The 17,955-nt window shown below is 39.1% G+C and overlaps 2 protein-coding genes across 3 annotated transcripts in view; both read right to left on the bottom strand.

The window, feature by feature from the left end:
• The window catches only part of b4galt2 (UDP-Gal:betaGlcNAc beta 1,4- galactosyltransferase, polypeptide 2), a 221,180-nt gene extending 213,387 nt beyond the window's left edge, over nt 1-7,793 (bottom strand). The window contains exon 1 of one of the 2 annotated variants that reach the window (XM_034703800.1): nt 7,316-7,793. The gene's annotated coding sequence lies outside the window, so the exon portion shown is untranslated. The remainder of the gene's footprint in view (nt 1-7,315) is intronic. The other variant, XM_034703802.1, reaches the window with a different exon arrangement.
• Nucleotides 7,794-9,148: 1,355 nt separating this feature from the next.
• On the bottom strand, nt 9,149-16,734 carry atp6v0b (ATPase H+ transporting V0 subunit b). The gene is made up of 8 exons (XM_034702722.1): nt 16,241-16,734; nt 14,960-15,008; nt 13,529-13,612; nt 12,505-12,582; nt 11,961-12,030; nt 11,721-11,772; nt 11,306-11,496; nt 9,149-11,169 (listed from the first exon to the last, which is right to left on the bottom strand). The coding sequence occupies exons 1-8, from the start codon at nt 16,323-16,325 to the stop codon at nt 11,143-11,145; spliced, it is 636 nt and encodes a 211-aa protein (XP_034558613.1). The 5' UTR covers nt 16,326-16,734; the 3' UTR covers nt 9,149-11,142.
• Between the last annotated feature and the right edge of the window lie 1,221 nt (nt 16,735-17,955).

Consider the following 17,955-nt stretch of genomic DNA (forward strand, 5'->3'; position numbering starts at 1 on the left):
GATCACCTGCACAGTGCATGAAAAATGGCAGAAAGCACAGAGGGGAAGCAGAGCGGAAAACTTAAACTAGTGGAACCTCCTGCAAAGTTTAAATCAGAAGTATGGACGCACTTCGGTTTTGCAGTAAACAAAAGCAATCAGGGAGAAAACATGACGGACATGCAAAAAACTGTTTGCAGACACCGCCAGATTGGATCGTCGGGGAAAACAAGTTATACGAGAAGGCACTTGATGAATCATCACCCTGCAGCTGTTTTCAGTGGTGGACAATGAGGGATTTAAAAGGTTGGTGAACGCGCTTGAGCCAAGATACAAAATTCCAGTCAGTTTAAAGACACTCACCCGAAAGGTTTTTTTTATTTGCTTGTTAATTGAAACACTGGATGTGCCTGCAATGTTCACTGCACTTGAAAATATGTTTTGGTGGTAATACATGTGATTAGAACATTTGAGCATTATGTTTGTGTTCAATAACAGTAAGTGTGTTTATCCAAAGCGGCAACCTCCGGTCTCAAAATATGAGTCAATGCGGAAGTGTTAAAAACTGCAGTTCATCGAGGATCCGCTTGAGGCTGGCTCCCGAAGTACCAGAAGTCACATACACATGAATGGGGAAAAGACGATCTTTGCAGCATTAATAAACATGTTTACAGCCTGGTACAAAAGACGAGTGTAGTCTGAATAGCTCATTTCTCGATGTCCTCTCACTGTGAGCGTGGGGTGAATTATTTTCTAACGCGGCAATTTCGAAGATATTGAGATTACTAGTCTTCCAATGAGAGGCACAGCTGCCTGCAGGAACACTGCAAGCTGTTGGCTAGGAGGCTCAAACTACGCCTCTTTACGTCACACTGGCTCGACAGAAGCAATATGGCTGCTGCTGCTGCAGATTAGCTTCAAAACAGCTCTTCAGAAACAGACGGGTGACGTCACGGATACTACATCCATATTTTATTCAGTCTATGGTTTATCCTTATCATTCCTGGCACTAAATTTTCCACACTATGACATTTTTTCAAAGTCATCTTATTTTTTTGACAATACCGCAATAATACCATACTGTGGCCTTAATACAGTGACGATATCGTACCGTGAGATTTTGATATCGTTGCATCCCTATAACTTATAGCTCATTTTGACAGAACTGGTCAATGCGGCAAAAACAAACTACCGCAGCACTATGACACAGTACAGTATGGACAGACTTGCACGATTATTTGAATGCTAAAGGTCTATAGTAAAGTGTCAGAATTAGAGGGATGCCTATATAAATCTAAAGAATTTAAATTCATATAGTAGAATACTGCAGTAAGGAACCTAAACTTGCTGTCTGACCCTTACTTTAGAGTCTAAAGAAAGAATAATGTGAACATCTGTAGACAACAAAAGACACTTTGACTCTCACACACACACACACACGCACACACACACACGCACACGCGCACGCACACGCACGCACACACATAGTTCCCATGACAACAAATCCCAACACGAAAGAGCAATCAGATGAGTCTGTAGCAGCGGCTGCAGCTCTGACTGGCGGGACCAGCAAGGTGAGGAGACTGAGAGAATCGGAGGAAACCAACAGAAGATATGCTGTTTGCTCTTCACTGAGCCTTTCCAAAGATGGAGGCAGCTTCATCTACAGCGTGAGGTCTACTTTAGTCACCGTGAGGTACTGCTGCATGACCGGTGAAAGTGTGCGATTGCAATTTTAGTGGGTAAGAGAGTATAGATTGTTTTGAAATATGTATATAAATACATACTAAAATAAATGCATTCCTCCAATGTGCAAAGACAATAGCAATGTGGCACTTCTATAAACTTTAAAAAATGAAGCCATTTCTTTAAAGTGTAAACAGAGACAGTGTAACTCTGTGAACTTAAGCAGGGCAGGGCAGGGCTGGGGATCTTCTCAAGTCACGATACTTATTGGTCATGTGACTTGAACTTTGCAAGTTCTGCACAGCGCTTCTTTCTGTTCAACGACACCCTAACTGAGTCCAAAATATTCCCATATAGAAGACTTTTTTTTGCCATCAATTCAGCCTCATCTTGCTCATCATGCTACTGCTTGTTTGCATCAAGCGGCAAACTCCGGTCTCAAACGATGAAGCCCATGCGGAAGTGTTATAAACTGCAATACATCGAAAATCCGCTTGAGGCTGGCTGCAGAAACACTGGAAACCACATAGAAATGAATGGGAAAAAGACAATATTTTTCTAACGTGGCGGTTCAAAAGATATTAAGATTACCAGTTTTGCCCAAATAAGGACATGACTGACATGAATGACATGACTGACATGACTTCCGGTCGGGAACACATAGCTATTGGCTTGGAGGCTCACACTACGTCACACTCTGCCTGGTTGAGTTCCGCATTTCCGATATGGCTGCTGCCGTCGATTTGCTTCAAAACAGCTCTCAGGAACAGATGGGTGACGTCACGGATACTACGTGCATATTTTATACAGTCTATGGTCTGCATCCATATTGGCCACTGGATAGATATGTGACCATACAAATTTGCTGTCCAGACACACACACACACACACACAAGCTGATAGGCGTAACCAAACAGACTCCAACCAATCAGATGGGAGGCTGCAACACAGACACACATGCCCATTTATTTAATTTGCTAATCGCAGCCTTTTATGTGATTATATATCATACATTCTCACTTTGCAATTGCAATTAGATGAATCATGCAGCACTTCTTTTTAAAGACTGAACAGAGGTGTAATGACTAAGGAGAACCAGAACAAAATGTTTACAGGACGCTTATCCAAACAGTTAAGGCTGATCTATACTTCTGCGTTGAATCAACGGCGTACCCTACGCCGGGGGTCCACGTAGCTCCCGTACCTACGCCGTGGCCTACGCACGTAGTTGACTTGCACCTCCTCCAAAATGTAACTCCCCGTAGAATCGACGCGGACCGCAAGCTCTGTGATTGGTCCGCTCGGCGGCTTTGTCTTTCCCGCATTTACACTTCCGGGATCCCGCACATCGGCCGCACATCGGCCGTGTATTTCATCTCCTCCTCTCTATTCTTCATGTAATCATGTCTGTATGATAAACAGCAACATGCATCAGCTGTAGATTAACATAACACGCTCTGAAACTCTGTGGAAAAGTAAACAGAGATTGTAGCGGGACCGGAAGCAGGCGGCCGGCTATCAGAGAGACCGCACTGCCCTCAAGCGTTTCGGCGGAGAATTGCTGCGCGACACAGACACACCGACGCACAAGTATGTGGGGCTCATGTCCGCGTCAGCCCCTGCTGCGTAGGGGAGACGCAGAAGTATAAATCAGCCTTTACAGTAGTGAAATACAAGCTAAAGTTAAACCCTTTTCAGCATGTCTGAAGCAAGTGGCAACCTCCGGTCTAAAAATATAAGTCCAACGCGGAAGTGCTAAAAACTGCAGTTCATTGAGGATCCGCTTGAGGCTGGTTCCGGAAGTACCGGAAACCACATACACACCAATTCAAAAAAGCTGATCTTTACAGCAGAAATAAACATGTTTACAGCCTGGTACAAAAAACGAGTGTAGTCTGGATAGCTCATTTCTCGATCGGCACACACTGTAAGGGGGGGTGATATTTTTTTTTTTCAAACGAGGCAATTTCGAAGGTATTAAATTACAAGTTTTCTAATGAGAGGCACAGCTGACTTGATTGACTAAAAAAAAAATGAACTTGATTAAAGAGGCTCAAAGCCTGCCTCTTTACGTCACAATCTCTCAACAGCAGCAATATGGTTCCCGCCAACGATTGGCCTCAAAACAGCGCTTCAGAAAAAGATGGGTGACGTCACAGATACTACGTCCATATTTTCAGTCTATGGTCTGAAGCCATATACTATAATCATAATAATATATTTGAGGACTGTGGCTCGGTTTAAGTTCACATCAGGAAAGTTGTACTATTGAGTTTTTGCTAAATAAAGGTATTAGGGATGGGCATTTCAAGCAAAAAATACAATTTGATAATCACTGGCATCTATTTGACAACATTCCACCTGTCCCGTTAATGGTACGTTTGTGTGGTAGTCACGTTAACCAGCACCGGGATGAGGTGCTGCTAGTAGCGGGCACTGGCAGTGTCCAGTGCCCTCCAGTGTTTCTGTGAAGCAGTAGTGTGGTGCCTATGTTTACATTTTACAGCCATGCTCAGTTTCTGAAATTTTCTAAGATTCTGAATCCCACAACATTACCACATATTTCCAGCGACTGTCGCTAATGTTTTGTTCTTCTTTTCCCATTTACTGCAGTTAGCATTCTTATTCTCCTGTTAGCTACTAAATGCGGTCAGCAAACAGCAATAAGACGCTCCATAGCCATCGTCTGGCGGGGATACTATAATACAACCGGGAAACATTCTACCTTTAAAATGAGATTATATGCACATTAACTCTTCGATTTTTGATAAGTAAACAAATATTATAGCATTCGAAAATCATGTGTCATCCCTTGAAGGTATAGACACTGCTGAATGTTCACCTCCATCACTGTCTGGTTTGGATCTGCAACCAAACTAGACAAACACAGACTGCAACGGATTATAAGGACTGCAGAAAAAATCATCGGTGTCGACCTGCCCCCCATCCAGGACTTGTACCGGTCCCGGGTCAGGAAACGGGCAGGTAGCATCACTGCTGACCCCTCACACCCTGGACACAAATTCTTCAAACTCCTCCCCTTCGGCAGGAGCTACAGATCACTGTGCTAATACTTCCACCAAGCAAATGCCAGCTGTAACTCTTAGCTTGCCAATAATAAGGACCGTTTGAACCAAAGTGTAAAAGGTTATTTGAATTATTGTCAACTTGATCAAAATGCTGTTTTATCAGGAAAATTTAAATTTTACAGCAGGCTACTAAAATAACACATTCCTTAAAATGTTAAACATGCTAATAACCGCTCACTAGATGTACAAACAGCATCAGTCAGGTTAGCATGATTATATAGGTTTTTCACCGATTCTGAGGAGTAACAGCGCATATTTCTACAATCATTCATAAAAGCACAACACACAATCATGTATGGTTTAATGTGTAGCTATAACTCTTGAATATTACACTCCAGTGTGTAAAGGTAACTCCCTGTGTGCTCAGTTCAGAGCTTTGCATTGTTTCCAAGCAACATACTGAGAAATCAGGACACATGAACTTCATAAAGGAATGAAGGAACAGCTGGTGTAACTATAGGTGGGCAAATTCTGAATAATATATAAATGATGAATCTATTTAAAGAACTAGTACACCACCTGTAATTTCACATCTGATGTCACAAACACCTCCCTGCTCTCTGATACGCCTCAGGTCAGAAAACAGATAAAACAGGTTTTCACAGCAGATGGTCAGAACATGTCTCAGCAGAATCACTGTACATGAGTGGACTTAACTGACCTGAGATTCACGTGGTGCTGGCTTAACAGTTCATTCTTGATACTGGAAACAACCACAGACGGAACAACAGCCACTTAAGGTCCATTAACCTGCTTGTTTTGGTGGTCTCTGGTTTGGCTCCGTTGGTAGAGCAGGCGCCCCATGTATGGAGGCTTTAGTCCGAGACACTTGCTGACTTCCAGCCTTTTGATGCATGTCTACCTCACCCTCTACTCCCTAAATTCCCAACCTCTATCAGCTCTTTTCAATAAAGGCAACATGCCACAAAAAAAGGTGGAAAAAGTAATTGTTTTGCTTTCAACTCTCGCACATGGTCACGGTCTAACCACTGGGTCATCCTCACAGCATTTTTGACTTGTCATAGTCGGACAAGCACAAGGTATAACTAATAACATTATCATGGCTCTGTTCTATTCTAACATCCAATTAAGTACCAACAGGGAGCCAGCGTGCACAATACATGGGCGACTGCTTTCCCCACTGTGACGTGTCAAAATGTTCCCTGTGGAAAAAAAAAAGGCCCATCGTTGGACGGCAACTTCACAGACACAATCTACTGTTGAAAACTATACGATACTGTTAAAAGCTTCTGAATAAGCATGCAACTGGTCCTTGAGTCAAGTGATTTTGTCAAATGGTAAAACTTTCTGACAGGCTGTACTGACACCCGTGGGACTGCATGCAGAGTGCAGAATGAAGGGATAGTGTGAATGCAATGGGATGAAACAATAAACAGGGGCTTTGTGGGGGTAATTATATTACACTCACTTTTAAGTCCCCTAAATATGAGCTTTTCCTGCTCTTCTTGTATCATAATCAACTGAAAACCTTTAGAATTTGGATGTATCATGGCACCAAACTAGCTATTTGATTACTTTGCCTTGGAAAAATTGTGTTACATAAGTATAAATCAAAAATAATCAGCTGATAAGTGAATAGAGAATATGCATTTGATGAAGCCTTTCTCATGTATGTATCCAGCTTCACTTTCAGCTTTTCAGCAACTCTGCAACCATACATTTGGAACACACATTAAACTCACACTGAATTACAATCCACATCTCACTGAATAGCTCTCCAAAATATAAAGCACTGCCTGAAAACACCATGATGAAATGTTTATACAGTACAGGAAAACTTAATCACAATGACACTAACGACACTAAAGGCCACTCAGCCTATACTGGACAACTTAGTTAGAGCACAAAGCGAGATAGTTCCAGTCCACTTGCTGCTATAGCCTCTACAGCAGTAGCCCTAAAGAGATACTGTGTCATTTATGAGGAGATGTCAGATTGGATTATAGTCTAGGTACAGAGCTTCTGTGGAAACGCCTGGTTAGGTTAAGCGTCATGATGAAGAAGCCCCCTGCTCCTCCTCTTCTTCTTCTTCTTTCTCCCTTTATCCCCCCTGTGTAACCCTGGCTTTGCCTTAGTGTGCTGCTGTAGCCAGCCCATGTGATAAGAGATACTGTAGTCCATCCATACACTTTGCATCCTTTGCTTCAAAAATTGGGGATGGAATGGTGCCAGCAATTTCAGAGAGTTGTGGCACAAAGTGGATTTGAAAAGCTCCAAATTGAGCCCAAATGCATGGTGGAATATCCCCCCAGGCAGTCTGAATGCTGGGATGGTTCATTTACTGTAGAAGAGCAGTGCAGGGAGGCTGAGTGGAGCCTAGTATGGCGGGTGTAAAGATGCTGCTAGTTTGAGGAAATGTGCATGATAACAAAAGGGGGTAGGGGGCAGTGCATGCGATCACGTTTGATAATGTATTTTCTGTTTAAATAAAAGCAATAAGGCTGCAGGATAAATGTTTAGAGGCTGAATGGAAACAAAGGAGGGCATGCATGCGATGTTGAATGAAACAATGCGTCCCAGAAAGCAGACAGAGCACCTACCTTGATGTTGTCAAGCGACCACTTCTATCTGTGCATCTTCTTTAACTGGAGAACCACAGATTACAGACACATCAGCAGAGGAAATGAGTCCAATAAAAATGTCGTGAGCTTCTTGACGCAAGTAATTTCGGAGGGAGTTTGTAAAAGAAAATAAAAATATATGCATAAATAAAACAGTGAAAGCTAGAGGCTCAGCCCAGCTCGCTCTGCTAGGGATAACTCTGTTCTTTTCTATTTTGTGTGCTCTTCATCAGGAAAAACGCCTCATGTTTTCTCAGCTTCACGCTAGCCAAACGGCTAACGTAGCCCGTAACGATATTCTACCGAAAATCCGGAGGGTGTAGAGCTGATATCCTCATGATTTTCCGTCATCCCGCTGTGTTTTGGTGAGGATGATAAGAAGGCAAAGAGGAGGATGCTCTCAGGCTGTGGCAGCGAGCAGGTCCCTTTCGCTCCTGCTGCCTACGGAAGCCGGAATGCTTCAGAAACGCGCTTTTTATATTCAGCTCATCTGATAGAAGTGAGACTGAATTTAATAACCTATTTACCCAGATATTCACACAGGGACGAAAGGGAACAAGTGACACTTCTACAATGAAAAAAATTATTGAAATTCATCATGTCGACATTAATGATGTTGAAAATAGTATTGAAAGGCAGTTCGACACTATAAAAATGTCTAAATCTACACGATGGCTATATTTTAGCTAATCATCAAATTAAAGTAAACTTTTCTTTCTCTATCGTCACTATTTAATTATTATACTTCCAGGGTTTGTGTGGTTGTTCCTTTTTTTAAAATAAATCGAGAAACTGAAAACTATGTCTTGGTTGTATAACACTTTTCAACTTGAATATAGTCACACTGGGGCTAACATACACTACCAGTCAAAGTTTGGACAAACCTTCTTATTCAATGGTTTTTATTTATTTAAATTATTTTCAACATTGTAGTTTAATACTGCAGACATGAAAACTATGAAATAATCTGGTTTTGCAATAATCTGGATTACAACAGTAGTCAAATAGGGCTATCCATTGTGTACTAACCCTACCTCTGAACAACACAACTGATGGTCTCATACACATTAAGAAGGCAAGTCATTCTACAAATGAACTCTTGACAAGGCTCATGTTAATTAGAAACCATTCCAGGAGACCACTTCATGAAGCAGATTGAGAGAATACCAAGAGTGTGCAAAGCTGTCATGAAGGAAAAAGGGGGGACTTTACAGAATCTAAAATATAAAACATATTCTGCTCTGTTTAACACTTTTTTGTCAATTAAATTCCATATATGTTCTTTCATAGTTGTGATGTCTTCAGTATTAATCTACAGTGTTTCAAATAATTAAAATAAATACTAAACCTTGAATGAGAAGGTGTTATCAAACTTTTGACTGGTAGTGTATGTTTTGCCTTTATCTAGTAATGTCTTTTATTAATGACTCACTTTTCCCTCTAAATGTTATAAAGCATTTCAAATGGTAGGTACACTATCTGCATTCGACAAATACTTCTATACACAGACATGAAAAAGCTAACACTACCTTGTGAGCTTTGTTTATACTGATTTTTTCTTCTGTTAACACAAAAAAATGGAAACAGTTTAAATATTGTATGAAAAAAAGTAATTTGCCTATCTTTTAAACAGACAGATAATTATATTAATTATTAAAGGAGACATGATCCTGATTCATTCCCTAAGTATGCAACTCCTCTTTCATCAAGAAGACAGATGTTGTGGCTTTCAGCTCCATCTAGTGGAAGCAAGTAAGCAATGCAGTCAGCAAGAACATGACACAACATACAGAATCAGATGCAAATCCAAGCTTTCGATTTGGACAGTTTTATTTTCTCAAGGACATTAATGAATTCAGAAGTGAAGATCTGTTTTTGTTATTATTATACACATTGTCAAAAACAATGAGATACTTTCTTATCACCATCACATCAACATAATGCACACACGGTACCAACTACAGTCACTGAAAGCCCGGGGTTTGTTGCACAGCCTGGTTTACCAAAAGAATCTTTGCGGAGAGGTCTTGGTTTAATCACAAAACCACCAAGAGGGCAAAGTTGAGCTCGCTGCTTTGACACCTTTGGGAGGGCAGGTGTGGATCTACTGAAGACAGCCCAGGTTCCCCCATGTTAAGATTCAATGTTTACACTCATCCACAACTTCACAAGAGGGTCAGAGGAAAAATTACATGTAAGACAATTCACTATTTGCCATGGTCTGTCATCCTAACTTTTGGAATGCTGTATGAAACATAAAGTGTCGACTGATGTGTTTCAGTATTTAGTTGGATCCCCATGAGCAAGGTAGGAGCTACTCTTCCAACATCAAAAGTTGAAGCCACCAGCTGATAAAAAACACATACACACGTTGATTACCAAAGTTTAAAGATGGCTTTTGTGTAATGTAGCTGACGCCCAATATGTCATTTAATATAAACCACCCACAAACACACTGATCAGCCTGAAACACACGGAGCTTCTTTACAGGAATGTTAGAAAATAATTTGGGAAGTCAGCCAACACGGAACCATATACATTCAAATCAAGACATTTTAAATAAAAAAGATATAGAACATGAAGATCTACAGAGCAGACTTTGTGTTGATTGTTCAGTACGTGTGTCCATGGAAGTTGTGAAGGAGTCCAAAATGTTTTTCTAAAATTTAGTAGCCACCTGAGAAAAACATCGAATGTAAGCCAGGGAGAGCACTGAAGCTATCATACTAACACTATATCAACATCTTATTCCTCTGTCTGTTTAAATAAGTCACACTGAAAGGTGACCAACAGACAACAGCATTTTTTTCGACTGTGTTTACAAAATGCTAGCTTCATGCTACAGTTCAACTCACAAGGAGTTTTGCTTATAAGAAAAGTGTTCTTGATATTCATAATCTGTTGGCCTCCCACTGAGCAGTACAACTTTTGTGTGAATAATACTGAACTTCAGGAAAGAGGATCACAACCTTGATGAACGTAAACAATTTGAAGAATCTGGGAGGAGCAGCTTATGGAGTAGTAGCTACCAGGAGGCTCAACTCTAGAGGTCTTTGTTAACATTTTTGCAATGAAGGGAAATTAATGACAAGATGACATATTTAGAGCAGATCTACTTCTGTGATCAGACTATTTTTTCTCCCAAAGAGCATACTCCAGTGTCCAGTGAGCTTACTAGTAGTTTCAGATCAGTACTCTCATTTAAAACCTGATAGATTTACTATCGCTATAACAGCAGGAGGCCTGATGAATACTGTGGATTAAGGACCACTTGCTCATTAGCAAAGAATAGTAACAAAAAACAAACAAAACAAAAAAATGACAGACCAGGCTACAGTAATAAACACAATGGTAAACACCCTCATGCTTCACAGGAAAAAAAAAAGATCACGTGTTCAGCATACAAACACACGCACACACACAGAATTTCTTCAAATAGTCTAGTGAGGTTTTTAACTCATCATTCATCCAAGAGTGGGCAGGAAAAAAAAAACAGTGTCAAGAAAGGGTTAACTCATTTAAACCTACTGTATCTTCAAAATGTAAAGCCGAATTGTTGACAAGGCAAATTAATGCACAAATAAAAACACTGACATCTGGTGATATTTCCCAGTTTTCCTATTCAACATTAATGTTTCTCTAAAGACAAGACAGCAGTATGTGAATGAACCACTCTTGCATAAATAATGGTTAAAAACAACCCCAGGCAAATAGAGACATTTAAATAATTTACGATGTATTTACACAACAATCCATCTTATTTTCCAGCAGTGTCATTTCTTCTTCTCAGAGTGTGGATGCATCTTCTAGTCGCCCATCTTTACTTTTGACGTCTGGGAGGAGGAAGAAAAAAATAGTTTTAATTCATTGCATATGTAAACTTAGACCCATCTAGCACTGACTATTTTAAGACACACTCCATCTCTAAAGGATTGCGAAGATGTAAAGAAGAAGTTTCATCCCACTCACCTGCAGAATGGCTACAATGACGCCAAACAGGCCGATCGCACTGCCAAAGATCTCCACAATGAGGATCTTAACGAAGAGGCTGGCGTTCTGAGCGTCTGCCAGAGCTGCTCCGCTGCCCACGATGCCGACACAGATGCCACAGAAGAGGTTGGAAAATCCTACAGTCAGACCGGCTCCAAACATGGAGTAACCTAGTCAGACAGAAATCCAAATGAGTCAGAACTCCATCGTGACTAATCCACAGAGGGACTGGACACAGAAACTTAACTTTCCGTCAGGTTAGAAACCAGTCAGTGTTGAAGGATCTGAAAACACATTTATCTTTATCCTCTTTGAATTTGATTACACCTTCTTTCCTGTGTTTTTAGAAAGGTTTCTTTCTTTTTGGTTCTACAGTTTTCATTTACTTTCTCACCGGCTTGGTAGTTCTTTGCGCCGATGGTCTCAGGGGTTGTTCCAGTGAATCTCTATAAAATGAGAAAGATTAATTTTAGAACCAAATAAGAAAGCATTGCTCTGCTGTTGAAATCATTAAACTCCTTCAGTCCTGTCAGTATACAGCTGCTGTTCACTGCACATGCTCTGAAGACAAAATGAATATCGACTACTCTCCTTTTTTCTGGAATATGAATAAGAAGAGACGCCTTTTTCTTACCTCAGCCATGTTGCTGATTACAATGGCCATGATGATACCATAAATCGCTACAGCTTCACAGAAGATGATGCTAAACAGGGAAATAAAAAAACAGATATAACTTCAGAAGATTGGAATTTAAATCAGCATGTTGCTACAGATTTCTGCGGTGGACTAAAAATAAGAAACCATCCTATGCTGAGAGTAATTTGCAGATTATTGTGAATAGACTGTAGATCATCTGTCTTAATCTGCAGTTCAAGTCTTGTAAGAATTTACAGATGTGTGACAATCCTCTAGTGTTAACTTGCAAATACGCTTCTCCATGATGGATGCATTTCCTTATTTTTTTGTCTGTGTTTTCAGTCCAGCAAAGTTTGTATATCAGCAAATATTTTAACATATTCAGATTGATAGAACTTATCATGTGAAACTAACTCTGCCTGAAAGGATCTCTAGTATCTTCTTATTCCCTAACAGATGAGTTCTAAACAAATATTTCTGGGTTAAAAATAGAGATCAGGACAGAAACTGAGTGAACATTCTCGTTCCTAAGCAAACCTACCTGACCAAATTCTTGGTTTTGATTCGTGGAGCTTTGACACCGCCGCCGATGATGCTTGAGCCAGTGATGTAGATCCCCCTGAAAAACACAAAAACGACTTTAAGCACAACATCTAATGAACTATTTGAAGTTCCAACTGCGTCATCTTAACAGCATTATTATCTTAAAGATTAATACAAATTTCAAGCAGCAAAACACCCTTAAAAAAATCTGCATGTATGATCTGATAACCCAAGACACCAGGTGCCATCATATAGAAAAATAAAAGGTGCAACATTTAAATGGATAAAGCTGAAAATAAGAAGTAGGCATTTCCTGGGAGGATACTGATGTGCATGATGACCATTTAATAATGAAAGTTATATTGGTGCTTCGACATGTATAAGATGTAAACTTGATGTGATGATTAGAGACATCTAGCTTGTATTCAGTGCAATTTAGTATTTGCTGTTTGTCCTTTATTGCTGGCTCTGTTTTGTCTTTGTCCTGATCTTTCTGTCTAGACGCTGAGTTTACTCTAAAGGACGTCAGTTAAAATGAGCTTTTTGATTGGCTGTTCATGCTGGGAATTAAGAGTGCAGCTCCTGTAAATTATTTTCCTTCCGACTTTTATTTTGCTACCTTCAAAAGGACTAAACTTTGACAAAAGTTTTGTAAAAACAAGGCCACACTTTTCATGTGCCATATTTTTATTCTCTTTTAAAATAATTGGTTTTCATTTTCAAACATAGTGTCACAACTCAGTCTGATTTTGTGGCACCAAGGGGCGGTCTGGCTTGTTTTTGGTGTGCTTTCTACAAAATGTTAAATACTAGTTCAATAGAAGCATTTATTTGTGGCTTCAAGGATACCTACGAGGGTTTCTGTTTTGCTAAATTTAAACAGTTTCAGTTCCACGTTTGTACACAGAATATGTACAAGTTGACTCCAAAAAGAGGAAGTACTGTAAGTCTATATATACCAATGCATTTTAGGCGACACAGTAGCACTACGTCTTGCTAACACGTTCACAATGAGGACTCACCAGGCAGCTCCCACCACAGACAGAGAGATGGCCAAGCCAATGCCCAGACTGGCCCACATAAAAGGAGAAGTCTCTGTCAGGAACCTGTAATCAGAGAGGTACAGATGATGAAGAATACACTTAATAAGAAAAAACATGTTCACAGGTAGAAAAGGTTGATGTTTTATTTTGTTTCTCTGCAGATGAGGCAGAGAGGTTTTCTTTCCTTGCTTGTGTTGTGTCCTGAGCTTTTGCAGCTACCTTACAGTTAAATTAGAATAAGTGAACTTAAAGAGCATATAGCCTTTTTTAGTAAGTTTGTCATGTTAAGATTTTGATATCTGTGATATCTTTACTAAAATAATGAATCCCTGGAATGAAGCAAACTGAAAGGACAACCACAACAACCAAAATGTTGCCAAACAGCTGTCCTAAAAATCAGGCCCACTGTTTGCAAAACAGCAAGAGGAATTGTTTTAAACATACATTAGGTGAACACCAGGGAGAAGGACTTATTCTTTAATCAAATGTATTGTAGCAAGCAGAACACAGATTGAGTTAACATACAACCTAACGTCCACTGTTGGCTGCAGCACAATGATTTAATCACCTTGAATGCCAATCCACATGATGACTGTCCTCTCAGTAATTGTATTAAATTCCCATCATGATTTTTATCTTTTAATTTAGACATTAAATTGAAGTTAGTCACTGTAGGTAAAAGTCATATATGTATCAACTTTATACTTTCAAAATATTAGAAAAGTTGACTTTGATCAGTCATTTGAACACTGATGGTATCTGCCGCTCAAAGTGAGAAGCAGGTCCATTAAACAGAAGCTAAGAACTACTGTTTGTTGTAGGGCAGTCTAGCAGAGTTTTCACAATTGTGCAACCTAGGAAGAGTGAGCATAGTTTGGCAACGATAGTGTTTGCTAGATCACTTAATTTCAAAGTCCCCAAATTTTGAGCATTTACTTCCTAGCAATGGTGCTCACAGTTGCTAAATGCACATTTTACTGAACTTAAAGTAAGGTAACAAGAACCAGTGATTCATATTTTCACTACTGTTTATTATGTTGGTTATGGTCAAGTCATTTCATGTCTGTAAAATGCCGAATACCAATTTATTACAAAATCCCACAACCCAAAGTTCAACCTTCTAAATATTTTTCACACATTTTATCAACAATATTACGTCATAAAAAGTGAATCTATTAACTTTAAGATACAGTAACAGCATGTGTGGAAAAGGACTGGCATTACTCATTTAAAAATGGTGGGCATTTCCACTAAGCAAGCCAAAATACATAGTTCTAAATTCAAATTATTGTTGAATTATCAATCTATACTGACTGGTGACAAACCAATCAGAATTCAAAAGCATCTGTGTATTACTTTTTGAGCCCAAGTATGATAATACAAGTTTCCCAAACAGAGAAGATAGCTTACCATGCTATATCAAAGCGGAATCCAAGATCAAATATAGTATAGCAGATACCTGTGAAGAGAAAATGTATAATTTAGATCAGTCAAATTCATATTTACTAGTAAGCTTGGTGTCTGACAGAACATGTGGTTTAAGTCAACCATGTACAGTATGTAACTGAATAAATAAACTCTTTCCATGAATCATGTAAGAAACAAGAAGTGTCACATTGCTGTGCTAAAGTTATGGAGGGGAATGTCTAACTTTAGTGTGATGGCTCACTCTCACGTGAACACTGCTGCAGTTCCTGTTAGGGAGAGTTGCTTTACACGAATAAGTTTTATATACAAATTTGCATAACATATAAATCTCCTATTATATCTTCTTGCATACAGTCTATACAAGACCAGCTGCAATACTTGAATTATGAACCGGATTTTATCTGAATCTTATTTGACCTTTTTTTTTAAACCGTCTTAAGAAATAAATCTTAAAATAATTGTATCCCTTTAGAGTTATTTTAGGAGAACTTTATGTCTTTTAAACTATGTTTTATTTCTTTATCTTGACTTGTGTGTTTTTATGATCTGCCCGTTTTATTTTGTTGCCTATGTAAAGCACGTTGTAACTTGGATTTTGAAAAGTACTCTACAAATACAATTATTATTATCATGATTATTGAATGACCTCCTGAGATAATGCAGTATTTTGGTGTTTCTAAAGCAGTCAGCTGTGACACGAACAGCTAAATAGTTGTTAGCTTAGCTGCAAGAAATGACTTGAAACAGTGTGAAAACAACAACCATATGTTCCCTTCGTAGCTCCCTTCAGTTATCATGTGAGACTATTCAACAAAGACTGTAAACACTGTGAAATGTTTGATTCAACGGGCATTTTCTGCTTCAAGCAACTAGCTTAGCGCTTCTTGACATTAGCTTGACGTTAGCTTAGTATAAGCCAAGGGACTACTAGCTTGGATGCTACATCAGGCTGTTGGTCTGTATGTTATTTCAATTTGACAGAATAAACGTGTGTTATAGTTTTATGCAACTACTACTACAATGCACAACTGCGTCCACAGTTACATTCATACATTGTAGCACCAACTAGCAAACAACATTAGAAAACAGCCGCATCCGCTTTGGTCCCATGATTTATCCGGATCCACATTCATAGACTCAAACAAACATGTGTCGCCAAGAAGAAAGGAGAACTCACGACATGTAAAATGTTCAACAAATCCTGATCAGGATTAATTTTAATCGCAGTATTCTGATGAATAGTGAAATAAACTGGAAGCTTACCGACGATCAGTATAGTAGTCCAGAAGGCCAAAGTGACCCCCGTATACAGGATAGCGTGTCCGTTCATCATACACTCAAGCAGCATCTACCTGGGGACCTAACCTGCCGGATCACAGAGGATTCTTTGGCTCAAATCTAAAATTTGACACCAATAACCCTAAGATAACAGAATAACGCCGTTTAGAGAAAGGCTGACGGTCGATGGAGGAGAAGGAGCACCAAGAGGGGAAGCTGGAGGATGTCAGCTGATCAGGCTTGACTAGCATGTGACTGTGAAACCAAAAGGCTGCGTTCGGTTATGTTTTTCCTTAACCTTATATAAGCTATTTTACACTAGTAGCGTTAGCAAAACATTGATTTGTTCTTTACGTAAAACCAAAGATAATAACATTAACACTACGAAGGACTGACACTGGAAAAATAACCCAACGAAAAGGTTGAAAGACTCTTAGAGACAGGAGCTTTGTAATGGAATGCGTCCTAAATATGCTGTTCAACTGGCTGCTGTTCGCACAGTGGACGCTAGATGTCGCTCTTGTGATGTGTTGAAGTCACGACTACAGCCTGTTCACCAGGTATTCAAACAAGACCAACATATTAAACCTAGAAACAGGTGAGTTCTCTCCAGTGGTGGACAAAGTACACAGCTTCATTACTTAAGTCAAAGTATAGATACTCCATGTCAAATATTACTCCAATACAAATTAAAGTTGCTCTGTCAAATCATTACTTGAGTTAAAGTACTGAAGTACTTGCTTTTAAAAATACTTAAGTTATAAATACTTCTTAAAAAAATCTTTAAAAAATCACAAAGCATGATGGCAGTCAAGATGTTATGTTTATTTAGAAACCATTACTTGAAATCTCTGAAAACTATACCATGGAATAAAAACAGCAAATAAGTTGCTCCAAGCACAGACAACTTAGTTTGAAATGTTCATCTGGAATGAAACAAATGTTACGTAGCTCAACATGCTTTCTCAGGTTGGACTGTGAATTTTTGAATGTTTGGGCAGAGTGGGACACAGGGAGAACATTTCAAAAGACATGTATCATTCTTCATTTTAAAAACCTCTAACACAGGCTGAAGATATGGCCATGGGTGTTTAGGTGGAGAATTATAGCCATCATTACCACCTCTAAATGAACTGCCTGATCTAAGTGAAATTTGCTGGGTTTTCTCGACGTTCAACCGTGGGGATGCATGATATACATGTATGGCTCAAACTGAGACAAACAGAACTACACAAACACAGTTTACTGTCTTAGGGATCAGATTTCAGAAAAGAGAAGTAAATTCATGAGCTGACTTCAAAGCAAAAGTAGTGAGTAACTAGAGTATTGATAGAAATGTAGTGGAGTAAAAAGTACAATAATTTTCTTCTGAATGTAGTGAAGTAAAAGTGATAAGTTCCCCCAAAAATAATACTCAAGTAAAGTACAGATACTCAAAAAATGTACTTAAGTACAGTACTCAAGTAAATTTACTCTGTTACTGTCCACAACTGATTCTCTCAGCCTAGTTCCCTTTGTTATCACAATTATTCACTTAGTAAGAACATTTTGTGGAACATCAACTTATACAGGGAAGTTTTCACTTATTCATTAACAAACTATAAATAAATAGAATATTTTATTATTAATCCATTATTGATCTTATCTTAACTGAGCAAATTTTAATGGGAACCAGTCATCAATGACTTTTGCATAATTTC

This window comes from Notolabrus celidotus, chromosome 15, assembly GCF_009762535.1.
Source record: "Notolabrus celidotus isolate fNotCel1 chromosome 15, fNotCel1.pri, whole genome shotgun sequence".
NCBI lineage: Eukaryota > Metazoa > Chordata > Actinopteri > Labriformes > Labridae > Notolabrus > Notolabrus celidotus.

Coding starts and splice junctions, on each gene's coding strand:
- atp6v0b (XM_034702722.1), bottom strand. CDS start 16,325: ATGCTGCTTGAGTGTATGATGAACGGACACGCTATCCTGTATACGGGG. Junction 13,613..14,959: donor TTCCGCTTTGATATAGCATG/GTAAGCTATCTT, acceptor CTCTGATTACAG/GTTCCTGACAGAGACTTCTC. Junction 12,583..13,528: donor TCTGTGGTGGGAGCTGCCTG/GTGAGTCCTCAT, acceptor TGTGTTTTTCAG/GGGGATCTACATCACTGGCT.